This window comes from Trichoderma reesei, assembly GCF_000167675.1.
Source record: "Trichoderma reesei QM6a unplaced genomic scaffold TRIREscaffold_12, whole genome shotgun sequence".
Classification (NCBI taxonomy): domain Eukaryota; kingdom Fungi; phylum Ascomycota; class Sordariomycetes; order Hypocreales; family Hypocreaceae; genus Trichoderma; species Trichoderma reesei.
Genome location: NW_006711159.1, coordinates 964,258 through 991,874, shown reverse-complemented (window position 1 = coordinate 991,874; position 27,617 = coordinate 964,258). Strand labels below are relative to the sequence as shown.

Genomic DNA, 27,617 nt, shown 5'->3' with positions numbered 1-27,617 from the left:
TTGTGGAGGAGGGGGGGGGGGAACAGACGCTGATGGGCAAAAGAAGACCTCTGAAGATGGCGTCAAGTCGACTCAGGAAACTATAAAAGGGGGCCGGCAGTCCCCCTCTCTCCTACAGAGCTCTGCTCTCCTGGCCCCGGAAGGAAAGGGAGAGAAAAGAAGGAAACAGAAAGATTCATCTTCTGCTGCTTGTTGCCTCCCTGTTTCCCGTGTCGAATTGCCAGCTCAACCGGAGCTTCTTTGCCCGGGCCGCCCGCCAGCACCATTGTTTGTTCGGCAACAGAACAAAGAGCGTGTAAGATAACGGGCCTGTTTGCTGGAACGTCCTTGTCCGAAGAAAGCCAAAGCCCAGATTCTCCTCTCCGGCGCCGCATCCGCTTCCGGGGTTCAGCCGGACGCACCAACCAGCGAGAGGATCGACTGCTCCATTGGGTAGGTGGGGTCTTCTGTATCGGCCGAGGGCGCGGCTAGGCTGACGATTAGGAAGGAAGCTTGGAAGCCCTTGCGCTTGCACTTGCACTTTGCAGTCGAGCCTATCAAAGCACCCGCATTCCAGGCCCTGTGCTAGCCCAGGCTTGTTCACTGCCGAGACACGCCTGTTGCTGCAGGCACTTTCTCACTGGAAAAAAAAAAAGGCTCTACTACTACTACCTAATAATACAAGGTGCGGGCTGTTCCATTTGTTTGTTTGTCCCCCATACGTCAAAAAGCACCGGACGACTACCTGGACCTGCTGTGGCGCGGCTAGCCATCGCAAGGTACTGCTCACGTACCGGCCAAGGCACGCCGCCGCGTTGAGGTAGTACACGCTTTCGCTGGCGACGTGACAAGACGGTCCAATAAGGTAAGGTACCTCCTTACCTATAAGGTACCTTACACATCCACCACAGCTTCACCTTATCTGCTGCATCTGCTGCCCTCTCACCAGAACAAAGAAAACCGCTCTCTTCCTGTCTTTCTCTCGGCCCGCTTCCCTGCGTGTCTCTGTAGCAACGTGGACTCGGGCCCTCATTTGCATTCTTTTTCCTCTTCTGCTGCCCCGTCTTCCCTTATGTTACCTTAGACAAGCCGATAGAGGGGTCTCTGCGCGCACTCGCTCACTCCATAGGTACTACAGCTCACCAGATCCACTTACGCAGAGAGACGCGACCTGCAGGTATTTTGGCGCGTCACGAACATGAAACCCGCCTCTCCCATTTGAGTCGGTTACCAGGACAAGACAAGCCTCTCCAGCAACCGAGCAACTGGACTCTCCACTTCCCTTTTTCCTCAACCCTCGCCAGAAAAAGCACCTCTTTCAGACCTCGCATCGCCAGCCCCAGCAGCAGGAGCTTCATCTCTCCCCCAAAGGGCGACGCAGCGGCCGAGGGCGAGGCTCTGTTCGCCATGGCTTCACCAATGCCGGCTCACTCGAGCGGCTGGAACCAACCGCCTGCCGCTGGCGAGACGGTGGACGAGTATGGTCTGCAGACCAAGTTCATGAACTGTACGCGCTCTCTCTCCGTCCATCGCCTTGTCGCTCTGCTCGTGCCCGCCTGCGCGTGCCATGTCTTCTTGGTTGGCCGCCAGCGACTAATTCAGCCCCGACAGTGAAGGTGCACTACACATTCGACCGAGAGGCCAAGGAAAAATGCCTGGCCAGAGGCTCTCAGCCGCTGCAGGTCCAGACCGTGCCCGTCGACGACAGCAACACCATTGGCATCGTCGACTTGAGGGCGTGCGTGCACGTCATTGCCGAGTGCAGCCCGGAGCTGACCAACCACGACTGCGACTACACCATCTACGCAATCGACTATTCAGAGCCCGACTTCCCTCTGGTCGGGCAGGGCCTGCTCTCATGGGTTTTCCAGTCGATGCGGCCCGACTTTGGCAACTACCAGCCCAAGATGGTGACAGGCCGTGTCACGAGGAATATACTGGGTGTGTTTGGCGGCGGAAATCGAGAGACCCTGGAGGTCAGATTGAAGCTGTCTGAGACGACACGGATCCAGCGTTCTGTCACATATGCTCCTCCTCCCGTGGACCAGCAGCCTGCGAGGCCCATGGAGCAAGCCGTGCCGCCACATGCCGCCTCAGAATGGAACTCTCTGATCCAGTCCAACTCCCAGGGCGTGTCCCAGCAGGCAAACCACAGCTACGGTGGCCCCCCTCCGCCTCCTATGCATAACAGCCATTCACCAGCCATGGCTCATGCGCTACCTCCAGGGCCGCCGCCGCCCTTGGTTAGGCAAGGCTCCTTTGGGCCAAGCTACAATCAGAATTCGCCCGCCCAAGAGCAAGCCAGGGTTGCTCCCATGCCTGTCGACACCCAGTCTCAACCATTGCCCAACATTCCTGCGCCGTCCTCACGACCATCTAGCAGAGCGTCGAATCGACCACCGCGGAGGAAACCACCCACGGGCAGGCCACGGGGCAGGCCACGAAAGAAGCCCAATGAAGGCAACACTTCCGGCTATGAGGATGGAACCGAAGGAGAAGAAGCCGCACTCCCAAAGGAGGACGAGCCCGTCAAAAAGAGGGCCAAGGTGACCAAGGTGGACAAGGCAGACGCGACTCCCTTCGCCGCCGAGCCAGAATCCCTCAGGGTGGCTGCTAGCAACTCCAGCTCCCTGCGCAACTTCCGGCCTCTTGCCATCAACAGCGACAGTGTGACAGGTAGCCATCTGCAGGAGGTCCCTCGAGCTCCCACACCCGTTCCTAACGGTCGTCTCAGGGCTGTACCAGGACGGGAGCCCAGCTCCCTCAAGCGACGCGAATCCGCGCTGAGCCAGCGGCCTGTATCAAGCTTTGCAACGAGCGACATGGGTGGCTTCCCTTCTCCCGGCATGATGGACGACGACAGATCGCCAGACTCTACGGCCCCGACGCCAAATTACCCCGAGGACAGTCCCGCAGATATCGGATCCTCGCCACCCGTTCAGCAGGCTACGCCCTATATGCGGTCCAGCCCACCCCCTTCAAGCCCGGTGCTGCCCCCCATGCCGGCAATGGCTCGTCAAGAGCATAGCATGTCGGGCAATGACGTGAGCGAGCTGTTTGGAGAAGGAGACCCGTCCAACATGGAGGAGCTACCACCGCAACCGCGCACACACAGTGCTCCTAAGCAGAGCGTGCCCGTTCAGGTCTTCCAGCTCCAGGACGGCCCCAGCGGCCAGGATCTGGTACATGTTAGGACCTACAATACCCCTTATCCTACATCCAACACACCAGCCCCCACTGAAAGCTCCCTTTTGCCTCCAGCGAGGCGAGAATCGAGCCGACCACAGCCCAACGCCCAAAGTACAAAGAGGAAGAGGCCGCAGTCGACCGCGACATCACCAAACTTGGCTCCCACTCCACCACCTACAACCGACGCCATTGAACGGGCCATGAGCCCCAATCTGACCTCCACGCCAGCTCCAATCCAAGCTCCGACTCCTATCCCTCTTCCCCAAACCATTCGCGCTCCTGACTCCATCCAAGAGCCCATCTTTGTGCCTATTCCCACCGCCACATCTCCCGCCAACGCCGCCGAAGGCCCAGCACCAAGTTCCGCAGCACCACCTCCCGAATCATTTGCAACCACGACGCCTACGCCGGAGCTCTCGCAGCTTGGCGATCTCACAGACGACATCTTCTACGATCCCATAGTTCAGCTCGCCTCTACATTTTCGTCGAGAGACGAAGCACCTCCGCCTCTCCAACCGCCCTCTCGATCTTCACAGCCTCCTCAACCGAAACCGCAGAACTCCAACAAACCCAAGCATCCTCGTCAGCTGAATCGATCACAATCCGCAGGGCCACTCGTATTACCATCAACTCCAGCTAGCGATCCCATCGGCCCTTCGACCTTGTCTCAGCCTCCCGCCGTCGCCTCGGGTCGCCCATCCTCGGTAGGGGGCGCCGACATGCGTCGGCCGAGCTCCATGGGGCCGCTCGCCTTGCCACTCCCCGAGTCTGCAGTAGACCATGCGCCCTCGGCAAACCAAGCAGCTCCGGAGGAATCCTGTCCGCCAAGCGATGCCCTTCCGCCGCCTTCTTCACCTCCGGCACAGAGGTCCAACAAGAACATCGTGAAGAAGCATGCCATTAAGCAGCGACTCGAAGAGGCGATCAATAATGGGGAGATGCCCCCCTTCTGCAGCAATTGCGGTGCCATTGAAACTCCCACTTGGAGGAAGATTTGGATCCAAGAGCGCGACGGCGTCCCAGAGCGTTGTGAATACTCCGAGAAGCCTGGCAAGATTACGGCAGTGGAGGTTTTGCAGCGCGATGAGGACGGCAACCCAACCCTGCATCGCGTCGTCAAGAAGAGTCTAGCCATTACCGATGAGAAGGCCAAGTGGCAGGAATCCCTGCTTTGCAATCCGTGCGGCATCTGGCTGACCAAGTGCAAGACTCACCGCCCCCCAGATAGATGGGACAAAGATGCGTCCCGGCTCGGTCAGGAGCGGCGGAAGAGAGGCACCGGCCGAAGCACATCTCGCCCGAAGAAGAATCGTCCCAAGGACGATGCTCCTTTCAACCTCACTTCGGAAGCGTACTTGACCACGGACGCATTGGACCCAATTGCACCCTCATCGCCGAAGATGGGCGAGGTGATTCCGCTCGACACAAACCCATCACAGAGGACAGAGCGCATCGGAAGCCAGGACAAAGACAAGGCTGACAGCAACGGCAACGGCAACGGCAACATTGACCTGGAAGTGCGATCCCAGCCAGGATCATCTCATTCCCAGGGCAGCGGAACAGCTCAAAGCCCCATCGACATTGACTTTGATGAAATGGCCGGCAGCACGAAGAGACTGCTGTTCCCTTCTCCAAGGAAAGAAGGAGTGCCGAAAGTGCTTTGCAATGTTGACATCAACATTGTCCAAACTACAGAGTATCGTCCGGGACAGCACGTCAAAGGAGACCAAGAGAATGTCGCCCTCGCCGTCGTGGCCGGGTCGCATGGGAGCACCGGCAAACTAGACGATCTAGAGGCTCTCTTCAACAGCCCGCTTAAAGAGCGGCCGTCCACCCCACCGCCCGACGCAGCACATCCTCAGGCCGAGGCTTTCAAGACGCCTACACGACCTACCCCAAGCCACAGGCCCATCACTAGAAGTGTTTCACGGTCCTTGCGGTCCGCTAAGTCGATTGTTTCGCCTAACCAGCATGCTCTCGAGCAGCAGACCCCCACTAAGACGCCAAGGTCCATGCTGAGAGTGCCCGGTAGCAGCGCCCGGAGACGCAGCCCGCGCGCCCATCAGGGGAGCTTCGATGTCTTTGATTCACCCGTTAGTCGAAGCATTGTACAATTGCTTTCGGAGGGCAACATGCTGGGGACCGGCGAGAATGAGGTTGACCTCAGCAGCCTGCAAGGCCTCGGGCACATGGAGGAAAGCTTTGACTTTAGCCTGTTGAGCACGGATAATCTGATGCCCAGCTCGCCGTCTAGAGCCGGGTCTACGGGATTGACATTTGATTATGACGGCGTCACTAGTAACATTGGTGACTGGATGGACAGTGTGATGAAGCTCAAGTGATGTCCCTTTGGGAATCGCGGTGAGAACAAGGGATACGGTACTTTGATGATTGATGTTGGTTTCTTACCTTTTAGCGCATGGAGTTTGGGATTGGTTTTACAAACGAGCTCCTACACGGGTGGCATTGAGTCCTTGGTCTCTTGCAGTCAAGAAGAGAGAGCTGTCACTCTTTTTGCCCCTTTGATTTCCTTTACTGTAGTGGCACTTGTCATCAAGTGCTTTAGCATAGTCGATACCAGAGCAACGCTCAAATTTTCATGATACATTACATGCCCTGTGTCCGCCTCTGATATGTATCTGGGAGGTAACTCGCGAGTGAAATGGTGTGTAAGAGGGCGCGCTTGATAACGTTCGAATTGCAACAGATGGGGATTTGAGAATGTATTACAGATTAGATTGCCTTTCGCTCTACGCCAATGCTGAATTCCTCTTGACAATCTTATCACACTACCTAGATATTCAGTAGGCGAATTGACTCGAAAGGGTATCGTTACTGTCCGTACTATCACTTGGTATACCTGTAATACCTGTAATAGTCTGGAAGACGGGAGGGAGTCGGGAGTTGGGCTCAAAGGTACATGCTCGTTGTACCTCCAACTCGTGAGCTCTGCCACTTAACGCGTCGCGTCTCCACGTCCTCCAACTTTCAAACCCCCACTACACTCAACGTACAAACTTACAACAGAGAGCTTCTTGTTGCCAAAGACGAACCGAAAGGACGAACCGAAATCGGTGCAACTAGTACTACAACAATTCTGTTAGTGCTCTCACTGAATCACTAGACAAGTAGCAACGAAAGAAGCCCGCCAGCTTCGCCAAACCGGCCCGCCATGGCCGCCGACGAAATGCAAGCTCGATTCGCTCCCAACGGCGCCCTGGAGGCAGACGTCCTCGGCGAGCTCCAGTCGATGGCGCGGCTGCACGACATCTCGGCCGAGGATCTCTACTTCAAGTGGGAGTCGTACTGCATCAAGATGGACGCGGACGCGCAGGCGGTGACGCTGGACGGCGTGCGCGGCCTGAAGCAGAGCATCCAGGACGAGCTGGAGAAGGCGCAGCGGCGGGTGCAGCTCAAGAGCGAGAGGAAGAGCGCGCCGACGCCGAGGCCCAAGGCGGGCGGTAGAGGAGGAGCAGGAGGCGCGGATGTGTTTGGCATGCTGGACGGCTTGGTGCCGAGCACGCCCGGGTCTGCGTCTGCGAGGTTCCTGGGTGGCAGCGGCAGCGGCAAGACGCCGGGGAGTGGGGGGCTGAGGAGGAGGATGGAGATGCAGAGGGACATTCCGAGTTCGCCGGCGGCTGGGCTCAATGAGCAGATGAAGTCGATGAATCTTCCGTTAGTCAAGAGAGAGACATTATTCCCCTTGATCGGATATGGGGTGATTGTTTGGGTGCTTGTTTGCTAACCAGTGGTGTTTTGGTGTTGTAGGGCGACGTCCTTTGCGGATCGACAGAATGCCGGAGACGTCGTGGAGATCCTAAACGAGGAGCTTCCGCCTGCCGAGGCACCCATTGCGCCGTTCCCCGAGCCGAGAATCAAGCTCACTGCTGCGTCTGACCAGAAGAAGACGGGCTACAAGCCGCTTGCCATGAAGCTGTCGGAGGCTAGCGAGATCCTGGACGACCGAATCGACGACTTCATCGATCTTGTCCGCGAGCACCACAATCTGGAGGACTCTGCCTTTGGCAATGCGGCGACCGCAAGCACAACCGAGGTGGTGGCCGTAGGCCGCATAGCGTCCGACTCTCTCGAGGGCAAGCTCAACGCTGCGTCGATCGTGCTGGAGACGTCCAGGCGGACGGGCAGGGGCCTGAGAGTGCCGCTCAAACTGGATGCGATCCAAAGCTGGAGCTTCTTCCCGGGCCAGATTGTCGCGCTCAGGGGAAGCAACATCACCGGGGACGAGTTCATCGTCAAGGAGATTCTCGAGGTGCCTCTTTTGCCGAGCGCTGCCTCCAGTCTGGCGGCCCTGGAGGCTCACCGGGAGAAGCTCAAGGGCGACCCGGACGCCATGGACTCGGACTCGGACCCTGCGCCGCTCACCATTCTTTACGCAGCCGGGCCGTACACGGCCGACGATAACCTCGACTATGAGCCGCTGCAGGCGCTCTGCAGTCAAGCAGCCGACACATACGCCGACGCCCTCGTTCTCACGGGGCCGTTCCTTGACATTGATCATCCGCTTATTGCTACGGGCGACTTTGACCTTCCTGAAGAGGCCTCGTACGACCCGGACACGGCCAACATGAACACCGTCTTCAAACATCTCGTCGCCCCGGCGCTAAATCGCCTCGCCTCCGCCAATCCTCATCTCACCGTCATTCTCGTCCCCTCGGTGCGCGACGTCCTCGACAAGCACGTCTCGTGGCCGCAGGACACCATTCCCCGACGAGAGCTCGGCCTGCCCAAGTCGGTGCGCATCGTTTCCAACCCGATGACGCTGTCCATGAACGAGGTGGTGGTCGGATTGTCCAGCCAGGACGTGCTCTACGAGCTGCGCAGCGAGGAGGTCTCCAAGGGGGCGCCGGCGGGAGACCTCATGAGGAGGCTGTCTCGCCATTTGATCGAGCAGCGGCATTTCTTCCCCGTCTTCCCACCGACGGACAGGTCGAGGCTGCCTAGGACGGGGACGGAGGAAGGGCTCGCGACGGGGGCGATGCTGGACGTGAGCTATTTGAAGCTGGGCGAGATGGTCAATGTTCGGCCCGACGTGTTGCTGACGCCCAGTTCACTACCTCCTTTTGCAAGGGTATGTCCTTTTCTATATGCACTTTCCTTTTTCTACTTTGCAGTTGTTCCTTATTAGAATCGTCTGACTAAGGGATACTAGGTCGTTGAGAGCGTTTTAGCCATCAACCCGGGGTCTCTATCGAAGAGGCGTGGACCGGGAACGTATGCTCGCATGACGCTCTACCCTCCACCGTTGGATGGCGAAGTAATAGACGGCTTGATAAGTCACAGGGTATTCGACAGGGCGCGGGTAGAGATTGTGAGGATATAGAAGAATGGGGAAAGCAGGTCCGAAGCAAAGATGTAACTCTGTTTTGCTCATTTGCGTCATCTTCCTCCTTTTGTTTTTGGCTATGGTCTATGCCAACTAGGTACCTAGATTTGGGGGGGTATAAACTTGTACAGTTATTAAAAGTCTAGAATTCGGATGCGTTGGTGCATCTTTCACTGACAGACTCAATGTAAGCCATGTTGACCTTCTTGTGCATGCGTCTTCACTCCCCACTGTCAACCTTGCGCCTCTTGTCGCCATCATACCGATCCATTTCCCGAGACGTGCTCCTCTTTCTGCGATTCCAATCGTCATCCGGCCGAAACCGGTCGTCCTCACCACCGTCAAACCGGCGCTCTCCCCTCCTCCTATCGCCATCAAACGCTCCCCACCGCCCCGTGTCCTCGGTCCGCATATCCTTGTACTTTGTCGCGCCCTTCTTGCCCAGCTTCGTCATGTCCCGCCTCTGCAGATACTCGGGCAGGGCCTCGCGGTTGCGCACATCGTCCTGGATGCGCGAGCCCATGATGTCCCGCTGCAGCAGGCCCGCGGCGGCCGTCTCCTCCTGGAAGAAGGCGCCCCGGTGGTAGTACTTTTGCATGTACGCCATCTTGCCCTTGCCCTCCTTCTCCTCGCGCTGCCTGGCGAGGAAGGCCTCGTCCTCGGCGGCGCGCTCCTCCTCGGTCAGGTTCCGGCGGCGCTCCACCTCGGCGAGCTCCCTCTCGCGCTCCTCAATGGCCTGGCGCGCGCGCCGCAGGCGCTTGAGCTCGCGCACGCGCCACGCGGCCTCTTCGGCCTCGGGGTCCAGCCCGTCCGTGGTGTCGACGTCGGAGCCCGAGTCGTCCTCGTCGTCCCAGTGCTTCTTGCCGGCGGCGCGCGCGGCCAAATCCTTTTTTATCTGTTCCTCGACGAGCTCGTCGGCGGCGGCCTTTTTGCGGGCTTCTTCTTCTGCCGCTTGGCGGGCGGCTTCGGCGGCGGCGTCGGCGTCGGGGTTCTTGCCGCCGGAGCGTTGGCTTTTGGGTATGAATTTGGGTCGCATCATTAATCTCCTTGGCGCTTCTTCTTCTGATTCTGATTCTTCACTGCTTTCCTCTTCTTCTGAGCCGCTTTCATCATCTGACTCTTCTTCCTCTTCTTCTCCTTCTTCTTCTTCTTCCTCGGTGACGAAGCCTTGTTCGGCGGCTAGCCGCTCCGCCTTCTGCGCGGCGATGCGACGCGCCTCGGCGGCTTCCGCATCTTTACGGCGCGAGTCGAGGTCGACCTTGTTCAGGTTGCTGATGATCTTGCCTGCGCTGAGGGCTTTGGGGGGAGGCGCGACGGCAACGGGGGCGATGGGTTCGTCGGCGTCGCTGGCGTCGGAGTCTGAGGAGGAGGAGGAGTCGGCGCCAGTGGGCTTGCCGGCGCGGTGGCGGGAGGGTTTGATGGGATTTGCGGTCATGCGCTTGGGAGGCATTGTGGGCGGGAGGAGGAGGGAGGTTTCTTTGCGTGCGGGTTGGGTGAGATGGAGAGGGAAGAGAGGAGGATGAGGTTGGAGTTGATGATGTTAGAGGGAGAGTCTTGGAAAATCGAGGTGGGTCTGCGATAGCATGTCAGTTATCGAGCTGCTAGCGGGAAGCTTGTGATTCGGCTTCGAACAGATCAGACAGTTCAAGGCATCCCAATTTTGGGCAATTTCATGAATAATTGCTTGAATACACATGTCTATGTATGGTTAGAAGGCATGCTACTCTACTGGGGCTTTTTCGGGGCGGGCTTGTGATGCATACAAGCCCAATTGATAAGTTTGCTCTCGCGGTGTTTGGCTCTCGAGCTGCTGTACATTGTATGTTAGAGGTACATAACACACGGCGCCCGCGGTCCGAGTAATGAGGTAGTCCTCTTAGCTACTTTCTGTAGACCACTAATGATAAAATATCACTCTCTGGAGCCTATACATATGATGGCTATATCTATAATCAAGCTCGACATATCGATTTGAACATGAATTGGACTCCTGGTGTTGACAAAGGTCGCCTCTTGGTCGTCTGATAGGGTAGCTCTGCTTGGGAAATGCGGAGCAGGCCCCTCGTCTTCACGTCACAGCTCCACCAGCCAAGCTGCAGCTCAGCCAGAGCATCTCAAAGCTTCAACTTGTCTGTTCTGATCACTGAACTTTCATCCCAAAACCCCCTGTTTTCACACCCAGAGGAAGAATCTTGGCGGTCAATTGTGAAGGGCATTGGCTTCTACACATCTACTACCCCTCCAGTGATATCTCTGGCTTAGGGGCCATACTGTCATTATCTTACCGTCGCAATGGCGCAGCGAACAGTCCTCGTCACTGGTGCCACCGGCCTGCTGGGCAGAGAAGTCGCCGCCGCCTTTCGGAACAGCAGCGGATGGAACGTCAAGGGCTCGGGCTACTCGCGCGCAGACGGCGTTGATATCATCAAGCTCGACCTGGAGAGCGGAGCTGATATTGCCAAAACAATAGACGAGATACGGTGCGTTGATGCTCATTTGGCGGCTGTGCATAGCCGATATAACGACGCTTCACCCCGGGCTTGAATGCTGACGAGTCTCTTCTGAGCGTACGACAGCCCCGACGTGGTAGTTCATTGTATGTATCGTGCGCCGAGTGTTTAATCGATGGAAGCAGCAGGGCTCGGAGCGGGATTGCTGACTGACTTGGCTATTCACTTCCAGGCGCCGCGCAACGGTTCCCAGACAAGGTGGACAAGGATCCAGAGGCGGCACGGACGCTCAACATTGCCGCCAGCAAGTCGCTCGCCAGCGTCACTGCTGCTCGCGACATTCTGATGATTTACATCTCCACGGACTATGTCTTTCCTGGCCGGCCCGGCGAGGCTCCTTACGAAGCCGACGCCACCCCCGAGCCTACTAATCTCTATGGCCAGACCAAGCTGGACGGCGAAAAGGCTGTCCGAGAGGAGTATGCCATTGCTGGAAAGGAAGGCCTGGGCGTCGTCCTTCGAGTCCCGGTGCTCTACGGCCACGCGGAGACGCCCTCGGAGAGCGCCGTCAACGTGCTCATGGACAGCGTCTGGAAGGCCCAGACGCAGGGCACCAAGATCAAGATGGACCATTGGGCCATTCGCTACCCGACCAACACGGAAGATGTAGGGAGGGTCTGCCACGGTAAGTCTCGTCTCATGCTGCTCTACAGTTGGGCAGACGTCCGCACCGGGGTTCCCAATGTCTCATGATTACCATCTCACTCTTTCCTCGACCCTTGATATTTCGTTCTATTGCATATGGAGATGCTCCTCCGATGCTGACTGCGCTCTCCCCCGTTTCCACAGACGTGGCGGTCAAGTACCTCGATTCGAGCGATCGCAAGCATCTGCCCCAGATCCTCCAGTTCTCCAGCGAAGACAGAGTGACCAAGTACGAGATCTGCCAGCGCTTTGGCGACATCATGGGCTTGTCCATTGCCAACATTGAGCCCAACACGGAGGGCAACGACCCCAACGCCAGCGTGCAACGGCCGTATGACTGCCACTTGAGCACCCGGGAGCTCAAGAATCTCAACATCGACGTTTCGACATGCGATTTCGTCAGCTGGTGGCGCCGCGAGGTTCGCGCCTTTCGCAAATAGTTATTAATAGCCCAGTTCTCTTGACCGAACACGGTTTCGCATTGATGACAATCTTGTTGTCCACACCCGGCTTATCAGAGCAATGTGTGCATACCTACTTGTTTGAAGATGCACTTTATCACCTACTTCCTTGGAGCACATGCAAGCTCGGGGACATGTGCACTGCCGCCCTCTATGCGTGCGCTGGTATGCCAGTACATCACGGACGAGGATCGACACCCATGTTGCTCTTTCAGCTGGGCACATATATCATCTGTGAAAACTACTACTTGTCCATGTCACTAACAATACTCTGTCATATACGTGCGGAAGCGCAAGTAGGGAGGCGAATGATATACCAGACCCCTGCCTGCAAAGTACATAAGCCTAGACTCACCGAACGGTGGTTCGTGGGGGATCCGCTTAGAAGGCGACATTAAGAATATTATTTCGACCGCCTCCGCCTCATGACCCGCCGAGGAGATGCCCTCGATTGACCCAGGCTCACCGGAAGTCCTTTTTGAAGGGGCATGGAACGCCGTGAGAAGATTGGGGGCAGATCCATGCCTGCTGGACCCTGCCAGGGATTGTCGGCACCGTATAGCAAGTGAGTACAGCAGGCGAAGGCGAGGGGCAAATCGGTGATGCTGGTGATGCTGGCCATACTGACAGTTGCTGGATGGCATAGCGCAAATGTTCCATTCATACCTGCGAGCGCTCTAGAAAGTCCCCTTGCATGACTTTTCTTCACTACAATGAGACACACACTCGATCGACGCCGTTGAATCTTTGTGTCCGCACCGACCGTCGACAAGCTGGCCAAATTGAGACCCCCACCAGAAAAAAGCAAATACTCGAACAAACCCCCTTTGCAATCGCCGGGATGCCTCTGGAATTGTACTACCAGCGATGGTACCACTACTCGCCACGACAAGGCTTACTGCAAGCGAGGAGATATTTTAAGACAGTGATCTGTTCGATGCCGGCGGAGATCCTTGGGAGGCGGACGGTGGAGGGGGGGTCTTGGAGGCTCATGGCATTTGGCGATATGACCAGCATCATGGGCATCAACGTCTGGCAGGGCGACTCCCTGATCTTCAGCACGAAGCCTGTCGCCTGTGGCCACGAGGCGTCCGGACAGGGAGGGCAAGAGAGATTGCGTCGATTGAGCTTGCTCTCCTAGATGCTTCCCTTTTCTCCAGCATATTTCCTCGGGTCGCCGCCTTGCTTTCCACCTGCTTCCCCGGAGAGCTGTTCCTTCACGACCGGCATCTTTTTCTTGGCCTGCTCATTCCATTGGACACATTCGATAAAGGTGACTCTTTCTACGAAACTCGAGTTGCCACATCTGGTACGTCAGCTGCGAAACTTGGTTCCCGAGAGAACGGCTCAGCAACGGGTTACATTCTGACGTTAAGCTTTCCTGACAGCTGCACTTACACCGATTTTTGGGTGCGCCACTCCCGCAGCCCTTGTACCGGTTTATACCTACAGGCTGTCATTGAGTATATCAAAGCATCGCCGGCAGAGGAAAAAGGGGACGAAAAGGGCAAAACGGAAGAAAAGGGGACTAAAAAGGAGAATCAGGAGGAGAAAAAAGCTCCTGTTTGTCCCCCTTGATTCTGCCGCATAAACCCGTGCGGAATCACTCCCGAAGCCTTTAATCTCTGCTGCGTGACAGCTAGATTGACGGGCTAGGTTGCGTCTCAGCCCAAAACAGCAATCGAGCACATTCACTCGGTGTTTGTGGCTGGCGTTAGGCGGCTGATCGACTGACGGGATCCTCTGTCTGGGCTGCCAGGGCGCAACCCAGTGAAGCTGACAGCGGCTCCAGGGCCCTCTTCCAGGCACCACAGCCGCCATGACCGCTGCAGGCGAGGTCCCTGCAGCACCCCCGGGCCCCGAACTGCAGCCGCCCAAGACGCCGCGCTCCTTTGGAGGGAAGAGCATCTCGCGCTTCAACCTGTTCCGCGACCCTGATGCGCCGCAGAGCTCGCCGGGTTCCAAAAGCCCCTACTGCCACTCTCAAGCAACACAAGCACAAGCATCAGAACAACATACACCGGCACAGCTCCAGCTCCAGCCGCCGCCGCTCATCCCCAACCTCGTGCTCAGCGCAAACTCCAAGATCGACTCGACCCCGTCGCTGCTGGAGCGCAGATTCTTCGGAGGCGACCTCAAGCCGCCGCCATCGCCCTCAGCCAGGTCCTTCGTCTCAGAGCCCGGATCGCCGCTGGGCTCGCACTTTGGCACCCCGTTGAGCCGCTCTGCCAGCAGGACCGAGCGAGAAATCGACGAGCTCGCCGCCCAGCTAGACCTCGAGCTCGACGAGGCCCGTCGCAAGAAGGCAGAGGCCCTGCAGAGCTGCCAGGAGGAAGACGCCGCTCGCTGCGCAGACGACGTTGCGCGACTCGAGGCCGAGCGGGAGCTTGTCATCGACGAGCAGCGCAAGTTTGACCTGGCTCGGCTCCAGGCGCAGCCGCCCTCGACCCCGTCCTCGACCAAGCCCAAGCGAGTCCTCGAGAAGCTCAACCTCTTCTCCAGGAGCGCCAGGAAGCCCAGCAGCTCCAACCTGGGCCAGCCGCCACTCACCCCTCTGCCGCCTGCTACGCCCAACTCCATCGCGCCCAGTATCTTCACCCCTACGCCAAGCATCGGCGGGAGAAGCAGCCTCGACGACTCTCCCCCGTTCAACCCCTCGCATAGGATGAGCTTCATCCAACCGCACCCGGATGGCGACGCGCCCATCTCTGCCATCAATGGCGGTGAACGAGTGAGTGCCCGTTGGCTCGCACCTTTATCCTCGTGTGACTCTGCTTGCTCACTTGCTGACCCCTCTTCTCTTGACCCCTCCCCCTTGCAGCGTGTTACCGTTCGATGCATGTCGTCTACCCTCAAACTGGAGGTAACCACCGAGACTACGCCGGAGGATATCCTCATCGCAGCAGCTGCGCAGACACAGCATGACGTTGATGTTGAAACGAGTGTCGTCATTGAATGCTACGACGCCCTTGGCCTGGACCGGCGCATGCGACGATATGAGCATGTACGAGACACCATGAACTCCTGGGACCGGGACCAGGACAACTCGCTCTTGATTGTGCCCTGTGACACGCCGGGAGACGACGACAGTCTCGAGCTCTCGGCCGTCCCTCAGACAGACGAGCCCGCGCCTGGCTTCACCATCTACCTCTATCACTCCCCGCGCCCTGGCAAGTGGAGCAAGCGGTATGTCACTCTGCTGAATACCGGCCAGATGTTCGCCTCCAAGCGTGCCGACGCGCAAGTCGGTGACAAGGACAGTACATCCTTGTGCCATCTGTCAGACTTTGACATCTACAAGCCCAGGGAGAGCGAGGTGAAGCGGCATCTCAAGCCCCCCAAGAAGATCTGCTACGCCATCAAGAGCCAGCAAAAGACCGTCGTCTTTCCCAACGGCGAGAACTTCGTCCATTTCTTCTGCACCGACGATGCCGCGACAGCCCACAAGTTCTTCAGCCATGTGCATGCGTGGCGGAGCTGGTACATTGTCAACAAGATCACGCACTCGCGCCCGGTCGAGGTGCCTCCGCCCCTGAACCTGGCCATGGACATTGGCCCTATACAGCGCATCCCAGACAAGTCTCCACGGGTCTCTAGTGGCCTGACTATTTCTACCGGAACCTTTATCGACGAGGCCGACTTCACCAAGGCCATTGAAGAATCTACCAGGAAGCTGGCGCTGGAAGCTGAACTCAACAAGAACAAGCCCAGGAGGCGGAACGAGTCCAGCGCCTCTGTCAGCCCCAGCGTCAAAGGCGATCAAGCAACCTTTTCGCCCACTGGCTTGCTGGGCGACGCGTATGAGAAGCGCAAGGAGGAGGCGGCCGCCGCCGGCGAGGCCGCGACTGACGGCGCAGCAGTCAAAAAGATTGAGGGCCCATTCACAGAAGGCCCGTCCTTGCTGAACAGCATGGGCCTGTCGTCTCCCAAATCACCTGAGCAGCCTCCTGTGAAGTCCTGGTTCCCGTCCGCCGCTGAGCACAGCGCGCGCAACCGGAGCGCTTCCATCTCCAAACGGCCTGTGACGGCCGACCCTTCGACCAAATCTGCTCACGGCAAGGGGCAGGGGCCGCTTCTGGACTTTGCGAACAACAACTTCCCAGAACCGCCACGGATCCGAGACGGCCCTCGACACGGCCCCGGCTCCAGACAGGGACACGGGCTGCGCCCTCCACCGGGGTCGCCTCTTGTAACATTTGCAACCGGGGGACAGCAAGCACAACCCGCGTCGCCAGGAGGAAGACACCGACCGCCTCCCGCCGGTGGTCCCATGCCGCCGTCAGGAGCTTCAAGTTCGCGAAGCCGTAGCCACTCGATAGCTAGTGCCAATAGTGGTGCTTCTCGACGCCACCCGATCTCTGCCGATGAGATTCCCCTAGCATCTTCGCAAAACCGGCAACCCGGTCCACGTTCAAACCGGATGCCCCCTCATTCGCCTCGCGATGCCTCCTCGCGGAGCCACGAGCATCGCCGTCCGGGTCCTTTGCTGCAGGAGCGTCAAGAACGTCCCAAGGAGCGACCCAGGGAGCGTCCCCAAGAGCGACGGCCCGGGCCTCTTGTCAACTCAGCCCGATGAACGACGGTCTATACCTAACTGTCTGCAGAGTACATACATGAGGTACTAGTACTGCCGACCGATGGATGAGAGCGATTCGCATTTTCTTGTCATGAAACTCCGAAAGCAGAGGCATAACATATTTCCACAGTCGGGTTTTTGGTATTCCCTTTGTTTAGCTGTCTTGAATAACCCATCATGGTCATAGCGGTGGTCCGTCTCTTGTTCGTTTCCCCTTTGTTTATCATTTCCCAAGGGCAAATTGCCCCTAGATGGCTCCTGAAGCTACCTCACCTAAGCAAGGCATGGCATGGTGAAGATGACGGAAGAAGGGAAATTGGGAGGGTATTGGGTTGCATGTGTCCTTTTTAATTTGTTCTTTTTATTAGAGGAGCTGCGTCATCATTTACGGCATTCGGGAAGTCTCCTTTTTGGTATTATACAGCATGGGCACGCGCACAGAGAAGAAGGGGAGGAGGAAAAACGAGAGAGAGATTGTGGAAGAGGCCATTGTAGAGGTAGTTCATAATACATACTCATCCACTGCGTTCTTTTGGTTTGTTTTATCTCCCGTTGAGCCTTCTTTCTCTATATGTGGCCTAACTATATATTAATGCTGATTCTGTTTTTCTTGTGGTTTCTACCATGTACGACATCTAAAACGCTGTAAATTCGCTCCGGTTTGTACAGACGCCGACTGCCTTCTTCTTCTTTTTTTTTCATGTATCCGCAAGATTGACAGTTTAGAGGAAAAGATAAATCGCTTATTTGCTTCGCTTGTAGATCTTGCCCAGGAACACCTCAAAGACCTCCTTCTTGAGGCCCTGGCTCTCGTCAATCTTGTTGATGAGGTCCTTGAGCTCGGCGGCGCGCTTCTCCTCAAACTCCTCGTAGCGCTCCTTGAGCTTGAGGTCGTTGTAGAGCTGCTTGATGGCCTGCTCCTTGGCGTCGTCCTTTTGGCCGTAGTTGTCCTCGAGGATCTTGCGCTGCTCGGGGGTGACGATCTGGAGGGCCTGGTTGACGAGCCATGAGCACTTGTTGTCCTTGATATCGGTGCCGATCTTGCCAATGTGCTCGGGGAGGCCAAAGTTGTCGAGGTAGTCGTCCTGGATCTGGAAGTACTCGCCGAGGGGGATGAGGATGTCCTTTGCGGTCTGGAGGTTCTGCGGGGTGGCGATGTCGAGGAGGTAGAGGGCGAGGGCCACGGGGAGGTAGAAGGAGTAGTAGGCGGTCTTGTAGATGACGATGAAGGTGTACTTTTCCATGGAGAAGTTGTCGAGGTTGACCGTGTCCTCGGGGGCGGTGAGCAGGTCGCAGAGCTGGCCGAGCTCGGTCTGGAAGGACGTCTCGTGGAAGAGCTCGACCATGTCGATGTAGCGCGGGTGGTCGCGGAAGAACTTCTTGAGGATGATGTAGATGCCCGACTCGAGCAAAAAGGCGTCGTTGATGGCCACCATGCCGACGCCCTCCTGGCGGTACCAGCAGGGCTGCCCGCGGCGCGTGATGCTGCTGTCCATGATGTCGTCCGAGACGAGGAAGAAGGCCTGCAGGAGCTCCGTCATCCAGCCCAGCGTCGCCGCCTTGAAGTATTCCTCCTCGGTCAGGGGGCGGCCGAGGATGACGGAGGCGGAGTCGGGGACGGACATGCCGCGGTTGCATTTGCCGCCGAGGGGGTTGACTTCGAGGTTCTGCGAGGAATGAGCGTGTTAGCTACTTGATCTGGACAATGGATCTCAAAGTGCTTCTTGTTGTTGTCTTTTGTCCTCGCCTGTCTCCCCTCCTCCTCCTCCTCCTCCTCTTCTATTTCTTCTTCAAACATGAATGAGATTGATATAATGGGGTGGCTGAGATTCTTCCTTACCTTCTTGAACCAGTTCAGCTCCTTCTCGGGCAGCTTGTATGATCGAGCATGGTCGAGGAGGGCCTCTTCCAGCTTGGGGTAGACGGCTTCAAACTCCTTGAGGGTAGTCTTTTGAGCCATTGTGACGGTCGATTGTGGTATTAGAGAGTTCAATTAGAAAGGGCAAGACGAAGCAGAGGGGCAGAAACGATTCAAGAACAAGGAATCAAGAAAGAGGAAGAGAGAGAGAGAGAGAGATAGTCTACAATGATATACGTGTTGGGCCAAGTGTTGGGTCGAACTTCGGTTGCTCGAAATGGACGAGACCCTCCGACCCCTCTATCCAATTGCCAGCCAAAAAATTGCCAGAGCCGAACCGGGGAGGGCCCCTCCTTGCCTTTTCCCGTTTGGAGGGGGCGGTGAGAGGATGGCTACTCGTAGAGGGTACTTGTCGCCCTTTGGAGCTGCAGCCAAGAGAGAGCTGCTCTAGTGCATATCTCGATGTACAGTGTACTGAGACCCGGCCTTAGTCGCTGTGACGGCGCGGCTTGGGATGGTCACAACCGCTGGAAGTTGGTGTGCCGGTACCTGAAATTGGGGCGGGCAGGCGCCGATGATTGCTCTTGATCGCTGGATGATATCGGAGGGTGATGGTGCCCATATTGAGGTACTCCGTGCAGAACCCGGCCAAGTGATACAGTAAGAGCACTGTATAACCGCGAGACAGTTGCAGCCATTGCGAGCATTCTGCCAGTTTACGGCGACACTGTGTACCTAATTTGCATCACTTCTTAGGCAATACGAGTACGGCACCCAAGGCACGTACTCGGGTCTGACCTGCAGCTCTTATCGCGACATCCACCATCTCACACCAAGCTCAACACAGTCGATGCGATTCGCAGACGCCGGACACTGACGCCCTGCATATGAGAGTTACTAAATAAGCTCATGACATAGAACGAGAGGACAAGGGTTTCGGCACTCACTGCAAGGCCGCGGGTTGGGCCTTTGCGCCGCCAGTTGCACCGGTTACTCTCAGTTGTTGTTGTTGTTGTTGTTTTGATCGCAAGCCATGGCGCTCAGTCCTCACGAGGTCGCGCAGCTCAGGGTGGCTCTGCAGGACGCGGTGGTGAAGTGCTCCGAGCGGTGTCTCTACCAGTCGGCAAAATGGTTAGCTGCCCAAATGTTTCTTCGCGATGCTCGAAGCATTGTCGAGTATGCGTCACCACAGTGTAAGGCACAAGGCTAATCATCCTACTATCAAGGGCAGCCGAGCTTCTCAACGCAGTGCCAGAATCGGACGAGGGCGAGGATGACGCCGCTGGGGCCGACCTCAAGCACACGTCGCCCATCTTCTCACCAAACCAGGATGCCGACGAGGCTGCTCTCGAAGCAAAGGAGCTCAGCAAGTACCTGCTCGCCAAGTCCCTCTTTGACTGCAAGGAGTACGATCGCTGCGCCGCCGTCTTCCTGCCGGACTCGCTGCTGTCGACTGTCCTCGACTCGCGCCTCGAGAAGCCCCCGGTGGCTGTCAAGGGCAAGGGCAAGTCCAAGGCTACGGATGACGCGAAGCAGAGTGCGATCCCGCTGCCCAAGCTGAGCCAGAAGAGCCTGTTCCTGGCCCTCTATGCCAAATTCATGTCTGGCGAGAAGCGCAAGAATGAAGACTCGGAAATGGTCATGGGGCCTCAGGATCTGGGCACTGTCGTTAACAAGCAGCTTCTCATCGTGGGGAGGTTTCTGGCTGCTTGGTTTGAGGAGCGGACGACGGATGATGACGAGGTCCTCGGAAGCCAAGGTTGGCTGGAATACCTGTACGTGGAAAGCCTTTGTCGCCATTGCCAAGGTATATGGAGGACCACTAACATCAGCCATTGAACAGATATGGCATGGTGCTTGCCAAGGAAAAGAATGATGAAAAGGCCTTGGAGTTCTTCATCCGCAGCGTCCACAAGTATCCCATGAACTGGGGCTGCTGGTTAGAGATGACGTCTCTGATATCAAGAGTCGAAGACGTAAGTGCTCAATCCTCAGCATCACCTGGAGCTCGAACTGATCAATACCTGCAGCTGAACCGGATATGCCGACATTGTCCTCAGAACATTGTCTCTTACATGTTCCACCTACACACATCACTTGAGCTGTACCAGCAATCCGCAGGGCTCGCCAACTCTCTCGACCAGCTTCTCTCCATCTTCCCGACATCGTCATTCCTCCTCACTTGCAACGCGCTTCTAGCCTACCATGCCAAGGATCTAATGGCTGCTGAGCAACACTTCAGCAGGCTACTATCACTCCATCCACACAGACTGGACTCTTTGGACCATTATTCAAATATCCTCTATGTGCTCAACCTGCGGCCAAAACTCGCCTTCTTGGCCCACCTGTGTTCGAGCGTGGACAAATTCCGACCCGAATCCTGCGTCGTCATCGGGAATTACTACTCGCTATTGTCAATGCATGAGAAAGCAGTGGGATATTTCCGCCGAGCACTGACGCTCGACAGATCATGTCTTTCCGCTTGGACCCTGATGGGCCACGAGTACGTGGAGCTGAAGAACACGCACGCTGCCATTGAATCATATCGGCGGGCTGTGGATGTCAATCGGCGCGACTACCGTGCTTGGTACGGCCTCGGACAAACTTACGAAATGCTGGAAATGCATACCTACTCGCTATGGTACTATAAAAAGGCAGCAGGTCTTCGCCCCTGGGATGGCAAGATGTGGATGGCGGTTGGGTCGTGCCTCCAGAAGATGGGCCGAGAGCGTGATGGCATCAAGGCGCTCAAACGCGCTCTGCTGGCCGATGCCTACTATGACGTTGGCAGCAGCTTTGGAAGCGGCGGAGATTTACTGGGCGCTCGCGGTGCCACTGGTCAGATGGATCCAGAGATCCTCTTGCAGATTGCCACCATGTATGATCAGCTCGGCGAAGAAGAGGAGGCCAAAGCGTACATGGAGCTGTGCATGGCGCAAGAAGATGGCGGCCCGGCTGCTGCGGGAAACCTTGGTGAGTCTGTCAGGATTCACAATGACTCACCGGGAGGCTCTGAAGGCTATGCCGAGCGAGAGGATGCCAACGCAGAAGGGAATGCAGAGGGCACCGGTGTCACTGCTGCGACCAGCAAGGCGCGGATGTGGCTGGCCAAGTTCGCCATGCGCACGGCAGATTACCAGACGGCGAACCGACTGGCCGCCGAACTGTGTCAGGATGGAGTCGAGGTCGAGGAAGCAAAGGCGCTGGCGCGCGAGGTGAGATCGCGGCTTGAGGCATCGGGGATGCTGGGACCTGCAAGCTAGCAGCGGGTGCCAAACACTTGGCGTGGTCGATATCCCATGCGACGATGGCGTAGTGAAACCCGCAACAGAATGGATGGGACTTGATGATGGGGCTGTTGCCTTATGTGTCTGGACTGATCCCCCCCCCTTCTACCCATATTTTAACGATGAATAGGATGTATAGGATGAATGAAAGTATTAAGAAGGAACAGGCCGACTGACTTCACATGTCTTTGTCACGGCGATGAGATGCGTTGTAAAGGAGCGTACTTTTGTTTGATCTATACTTGTCTAGATAACAAGACAAGATCCAACAGCCTTTTGTTTATCCGTCTTCAGTTCTCATTTGCCCAAACCATTATACCCTTAGATGATCAAGGAGTGTCAAGAAAGTTAGTGGAAAGCAATCATTAAAAGTTGAGAACTGTCCCCCACAGCTATTTGGGGTAATGAGCCCGGTGGCTTCCTCCAAGGAAGGGCCATTGTGATGGTAGCCCACATCTGGTCGCTTAGAGAGCCATGGCGGCAATACCAGCGATGACGAGAGCTCCGATGCCAGCCTTGGTCTTGTCGGCGGCAGCGGTGGGAACGACCAAGGGGGTGGTTCCTGTGGCAGGCGGCGGGGGAGGAGGAGGAGCAATGGAGCTCACCGGGGGAGGAGGAGGAGGAGGAGGAGCAACAGAGCTCACGGGAGGAGGAGGAGGAGGGGGAGGGGGGACAACGGTGTGAGGAGGAGGAGGGGGAGGGGGAGGGGGAGGGGGAACGACAGTGTGCGGAGGAGGAGGCGGCGGCGGCGGGATAACGGTGCTGTTAGGAGGGGGCACGATAGTGTGAGGAGGAGGAGGAGGAGGCGGTGGAGGGGGAGGAGGAGGAGGAGGCGCAACGGAGGTGACCGGAGGAGGAACCACGGTGGTGACCGGAGGGGGAGGCGGCGGAGGCGTGGTATGCGGAGGAGGGGGCGGCGGAGGAGGAGGAACCGGGATGGTGCAGGGACAGTCTGTTGCAGATTGTTAGTACATGGGACTTGAGAAGTTGATAAGGGGCTGGAGGGGCTTACTCTTGATGGTCAGAGTGGTTGGCTCAGTGACCGTGTAAGTGATGCTACCGATAGGGATGACAGTGGGAGACTGTTGTAAGAGGAGGGTGTGTTAGTCTGTGTGCGATCTTCTGAAGGGTTTGGAGGTTTGTATGAGAGGTGACTTACAGGACAGTAAGTGGTGTAGTCGGTGGTGATGACCGTGGTGTAGACGGTGTGGTCTTCCCACTTGTGCTCTTCCTTATGCTCTTCCTTATGCTCCTCCTGCTTGGGAGCCTCCCACTTATGCTCCTCCTCCTTCTTAGGAGCCTCCTTGTGCTCTTCCTCCTTCTTGGGAGCCTCCCACTTATGCTCCTCCTCCTTGTGCTCCTCCTTATGATGCTCTTCCTCCTTCTTGGGAGCCTCCCACTTATGCTCCTCCTCCTTGTGCTCTTCCTTGTGTTCTTCCTTGTGCTCCTCCTTCTTGGGCTCAGGCTTGTAGGCACCCTTGTGCTCATCCTTGTGCTCGCCCTTGTGCTCATCCCACTTGTTCTCATCCTTGTGCTCGTCCTTCTTGGGCTCAGGCTTGTAGGCATCCTTATGCTCGCCCTCCTTCTTGAAGTCATCCTTGTGGTCGTCCTGCTGGAAGCCACCCTTGTGGTCATCCTTGTGGTCGTCCTTGTGGTCATCCTGCTGGAAACCACCCTTGCGGTCGTCCTGCTTGACGTCCTTGTGGTCATCCTGCTGGAAACCACCCTTGCGGTCGTCCTGCTTGACGTCCTTGTGGTCATCCTGCTGGAAACCACCCTTGTGGTCATCCTGCTTGAAACCATCCTTGCGGTCATTCTCAGGGCCGTTGTGGAAGTCAGCACCCTTGTTGTTATTGTTGTTATTGGCGTTATTGGCGTTGCCGTCCCTGTGTTCATCGGCCTTGATTGGCACAAACTTGGGACCCTCAACCTTGGGACCCTCAACCTTGGGACCCTCAACCTTGGGCTCCTCAAAGTTGGGCTTGTCGAACTGGTCGACCTTCTTGTCGTCGGGCTTGTTGTAGTTGCTGTTCAAGTCCGCGACGGAGGCCGCCGAGGCCAGCGCCGCGGTGGACGCTAAGAGATGCAAGAAACGCATGTTGAAATGACGGCGTTTCGACGACGACTATCAACAGGAAAAAGGACGAGAGGGAAAGTCAAGCGAGTGTCTTGGACTATAAGCGAATGTGGTTTGTGTTGGAAAAGGGGGTTGATTCAGATGGCGGGATCGACGGGCCTCTTTGTAGTTGAGACAGAGAGGGTCAACGGCAGCATCACGACTGCTTTCGTGGGAGACTCCATCTGAGGCATCTCGCCGCATGGGGAGAAGTTCTATGGAGACAGTTGGTGGCTTGTGGCAGCATCGCCGGATCGGGAGGAGGTTGGAATCTGGTGCGTGGCTCCTGGGAGACTTCTCATGAGGTTTGGTGTTGGTGGGCAAGGCATGATTGTTCGTTTTAGATCAGATAAAGAGCATACCTTGGTCGGCATGGATTGTGCTGGACAAACTCTATGAGGATAGAGACGTGCCGGAAGCGGTAAGGGGGCATGGTTGCTGGAGGATACGCCTCTTCGGCTGGTGCCGAAGCATCTTGAGCTTCCATTCCTCGATAGCACTTGTTTGGGTCTAGATTGAAAGCCTCCGGGCCGCTAACAGCTTGTTTGCACGAAAGCGTCAAGAAATCCGCACTCGAAGAACTCGATATCGTGATGTTGAATATTCGAGACTGCTGGTGGAGCTGACCGACACCATCTGATAGGAGGGAAGATGGTTGAGGTTGGAGTTTCACCGGAGTTTAACGACTAGTGATGCCTTGTCTATCAAACTACAAAGCTATCGAGCTACGAGACTGGTTCAATTGAGTGGGAATAGTAGCTGAGACTTTGACTGACACCTCAGTAGATCTCCGATCCAAGACGGACTGTTCCGAAAGTCATTGTATTCTGTGTGGAACTCGGATCAACAGTTCCACTGCCAGCTTGGGGCAGCAAGTACTATACATAGCAGCCTACAGATACGCGTATATCTATTGTCGATGAATCTGAGGGACTCATAGACGAACCTTGATCACCATTCATAAAAGAGCACAGAGAGCGGAAGCAACAAGGAGCGACCTTTGATGAATTGGACGTCTGCCCCGAGTAACATCAGTACTTATCAGAAATGGTGCAATCGCTCCAGATAGCTTCCGAAAGCAACATGTTCCCTTCACATAACGTATCAAAAACTTTGCAGTGTATGAAAGGGGTAAAGCTCGATCTGGACATGTCTGCGAGTGGGCTCAAAAGACCGAGGAGCAAGTCAGTATGGCGTTGTGCTGCTGCCCCCCCCTGTAGATCGCCTCAGCCTCAGATGGCAGTTGAAAGCAGCCTAGGGTTCCGATGCTCTCTACTTTCATTCGTTTCTATAATTATCTCTAGTATGATCGGCGTTACGGAGCCTTGCGGCGATGCGGAAAGTTTAGTTGGATGGTTTCGGCTGGCAGTTGGAAAGATGCGACTGGAATGCGGATAGCTGGCGACAACACCAATCGCGGAGATGCTAAGCCGAAAGCAACACACTGGTGATTTTTTTTCCTCTGGGCTTCAAGAATTTGCAGAAAAAAAATCAGTGTGAGCAAGTTGATTGATAAGAAGGATGCCGCTTTCGTGTCCCAATTACTGTTGTGTAAGTGTGTAAGTCAGGGGTTGCTGGTCGGTCGACAGCCTCTTTGCTCGTCGGATGATGCCCCCCCTCAAGCGGACTGGATGAGTTGGTTACATTGGACCTGTAGATTCCTGCAGAGGCAGCAACCGAAGAGCTTGCATCATGTCGGTGTGTCCAAGCTTCACATACCTTGTACCTCATGCCTCATACACAACGCAGGATATTATTTGCAACAAGCTGAAGCAGCCCAGAGATGCAGGCTTGGCCCCTGCAGACTGCGTATGCTTTGGGTGGATTGCACTGTATGACAGCGCGACTTCGGGGTGCTATGACACAGTGCCAAGTGCACGTTATCGCGATACCATGGGCTTACCTCATGCGAAGACGTCAAATTCGCGACCACGTGCCCTGTGGTTGGTCCTTCCCTCAGTCGAACCGCATCAAAGGTGCATCGTCACTCTTGCACTCTGCCTCGTCTTGTTTCATCACGGTTACGGCTCCCATCCTTTCAGTTGCTTCGACTGTCGCACCAACAGAATCTTCACCATGATTGAAATCCTCTCGAGACGACCTGCCTCGTCCTGCTACCAGCGGTCAAGGATGCTGATCGTACGCCTCAAGGCCTGAACGAGGTTCGAAATCACACGAGCTCCTCTACCATCACTTGTCGAGTTTCAACAGGAATGCTGATACTTGCTGCAGGGTCTTGGAGCCGTCAAAGTCTCAAGGGCTTCGTTCTACCCGAGGATTCAAACCGCCTACAAATTGCTGCGAAGCATGAGACCGCTCACGTCACACGGCCCTCGCACACAACCTGCAACCTGCATGACGCTTGTCGCACAGATGCCTGGTCTCGACATAATCCTCCGACTGGGCTCACAGTCACAGGCTCCTTCGGGATTCACGCATAGACGCACATGCAGCAACGTGCAGCATACCTTCACCGGCCTTTCATGAACTGGCGCTGTGTGTCCCAATGCTCATGCCAGCTTCTTCGACGAACGGCTGTCGCACAAACTGACTTGCCAGTCCAGTTGCCCACCTCCACCAAGCCCTTCAAGGCACCAGTCTATCGTTTCACTGCTCAATGCCCATCGCGCTAGTCGCTGCTCTCCTCTTTTCTCGCCTTGAAGTCGCCGTCTCCTCGACTGTCAAGCCTTAGAGGCGCGCCGGTGAACGCACTACGCCCACCGAGGACCAAGAGCCGCGGAGCAATGGCTGACCAGTCTGGTTGGCAGAAATTTCGGGCTTTGCTCCTTGCCACTGTGCGGGCTTTCCGAATGGTAGTAGCCTGAACCGTTGGCAAACTGTCTCGTTACGGCTCCAAAACGAGGAAAATTTTTGTACGGTTGTCCTTCCTTTCTCTCGGAATGCCTCTTGTGGCAGCCAAGTTGCCCCTCCACCGTTTTTTTTTCCTCTTCTTCTTTGATCCGGACGAAAACGTCAGAACTGGGTCCGAGCCGTCGAACACGAGGGAGGCAAGTCCTGCATTTACCTCATCAGGTACTGTTCAGGCCTATCAATGGCGGGCAAAAGCTGGATCATCCTCTTTGTTCCCGGTGGAGGCAGAAGATTCTGTTCTTCTTTACGTTTGTCAGAAGAACGGAAGAGTGTTCACGTCGGCCTCGAGGGGAATTCGTCACTGTGTGAAAGTCGCCGTCACCATGGCTCCCGTTGCCAGATTCTGACACCCAACGAGGAGCGAAAGCCGCCGGCCATATAGCCAATTGTCTGTTGCCACGCAAGGCTTGGCTGTTTGAGGGCCATTTAGCCGTCGTCAAGTCGCATTGTTGCTGGATCACTACTTCTTGATGCCTCGTCCAAGGCGTTGGGTATACCGATATTGGGTTGCCAACATCTCCGAGGTTGCATGTCTTGCCAAAGGATCACCTACTTTCCAACACGGTGCGCTTTGGACCTCTTTTGTCCACCCTGGCCCCACTGTCAACGTTGGGAGTTGAAAAGGTTGCATAATCAAAGCACTTGGCGAAGGTATCGAATCAGCTTTGCAGCATGTGAGGGCCGTGATAACCCACAATGTGCTCCTATCAATGGCGAACCACCCAGACTCGTACGTGGCTTGCATTGTTGCATTGAGGGCAACTGCATGCTACCTATTCAT

General features: G+C 56.3%; 8 protein-coding genes across 8 annotated transcripts; 5 read left to right on the top strand and 3 right to left on the bottom strand.

Annotated features, from left to right (window-relative positions):
- Positions 1–1,386: 1,386 nt before the first annotated feature.
- On the top strand, positions 1,387–5,510 carry TRIREDRAFT_108649 (uncharacterized protein; the record flags this gene model as incomplete). The annotated part of the gene is made up of 2 exons (XM_006966401.1): positions 1,387–1,486; positions 1,591–5,510. 2 exons carry the CDS (start codon positions 1,387–1,389, stop codon positions 5,508–5,510), a joined length of 4,020 nt encoding a protein of 1,339 aa, XP_006966463.1.
- An 830-nt stretch (positions 5,511–6,340) lies between these two features.
- Positions 6,341–8,509, top strand: TRIREDRAFT_79187 (uncharacterized protein; the record flags this gene model as incomplete). Its single annotated transcript, XM_006966400.1, has 3 exons — positions 6,341–6,843; positions 6,937–8,257; positions 8,339–8,509. The coding sequence occupies 3 exons, from the start codon at positions 6,341–6,343 to the stop codon at positions 8,507–8,509; spliced, it is 1,995 nt and encodes a 664-aa protein (XP_006966462.1).
- Positions 8,510–8,732: 223 nt separating this feature from the next.
- On the bottom strand, positions 8,733–9,985 carry TRIREDRAFT_22647 (uncharacterized protein; the record flags this gene model as incomplete). The annotated part of the gene is made up of 2 exons (XM_006966160.1): positions 8,860–9,985; positions 8,733–8,805 (listed from the first exon to the last, which is right to left on the bottom strand). The coding sequence occupies exons 1-2, from the start codon at positions 9,960–9,962 to the stop codon at positions 8,733–8,735; spliced, it is 1,176 nt and encodes a 391-aa protein (XP_006966222.1). The 5' UTR covers positions 9,963–9,985.
- An 819-nt stretch (positions 9,986–10,804) lies between these two features.
- TRIREDRAFT_4475 (uncharacterized protein) lies at positions 10,805–12,107 on the top strand (the record flags this gene model as incomplete). The annotated part of the gene is made up of 4 exons (XM_006966141.1): positions 10,805–10,992; positions 11,089–11,108; positions 11,195–11,674; positions 11,812–12,107. The coding sequence occupies 4 exons, from the start codon at positions 10,805–10,807 to the stop codon at positions 12,105–12,107; spliced, it is 984 nt and encodes a 327-aa protein (XP_006966203.1).
- Positions 12,108–13,947: 1,840 nt separating this feature from the next.
- Positions 13,948–16,704, top strand: TRIREDRAFT_108645 (uncharacterized protein; the record flags this gene model as incomplete). The annotated part of the gene is made up of 1 exon (XM_006966399.1): positions 13,948–16,704. One exon carries the CDS (start codon positions 13,948–13,950, stop codon positions 16,702–16,704), a length of 2,757 nt encoding a protein of 918 aa, XP_006966461.1.
- A 713-nt stretch (positions 16,705–17,417) lies between these two features.
- TRIREDRAFT_49399 (adenosine deaminase-related growth factor) lies at positions 17,418–18,664 on the bottom strand (the record flags this gene model as incomplete). The annotated part of the gene is made up of 2 exons (XM_006966294.1): positions 17,418–18,371; positions 18,545–18,664. The coding sequence occupies 2 exons, from the start codon at positions 18,662–18,664 to the stop codon at positions 17,448–17,450; spliced, it is 1,044 nt and encodes a 347-aa protein (XP_006966356.1). The 3' UTR covers positions 17,418–17,447.
- Positions 18,665–19,595: 931 nt separating this feature from the next.
- Positions 19,596–21,825, top strand: TRIREDRAFT_22645 (uncharacterized protein; the record flags this gene model as incomplete). The annotated part of the gene is made up of 4 exons (XM_006966159.1): positions 19,596–19,693; positions 19,789–20,337; positions 20,406–20,538; positions 20,674–21,825. 4 exons carry the CDS (start codon positions 19,596–19,598, stop codon positions 21,823–21,825), a joined length of 1,932 nt encoding a protein of 643 aa, XP_006966221.1.
- A 488-nt stretch (positions 21,826–22,313) lies between these two features.
- TRIREDRAFT_108642 (uncharacterized protein) lies at positions 22,314–23,947 on the bottom strand (the record flags this gene model as incomplete). The annotated part of the gene is made up of 3 exons (XM_006966293.1): positions 22,314–22,801; positions 22,862–22,931; positions 23,009–23,947. 3 exons carry the CDS (start codon positions 23,945–23,947, stop codon positions 22,314–22,316), a joined length of 1,497 nt encoding a protein of 498 aa, XP_006966355.1.
- Positions 23,948–27,617: the final 3,670 nt, after the last annotated feature.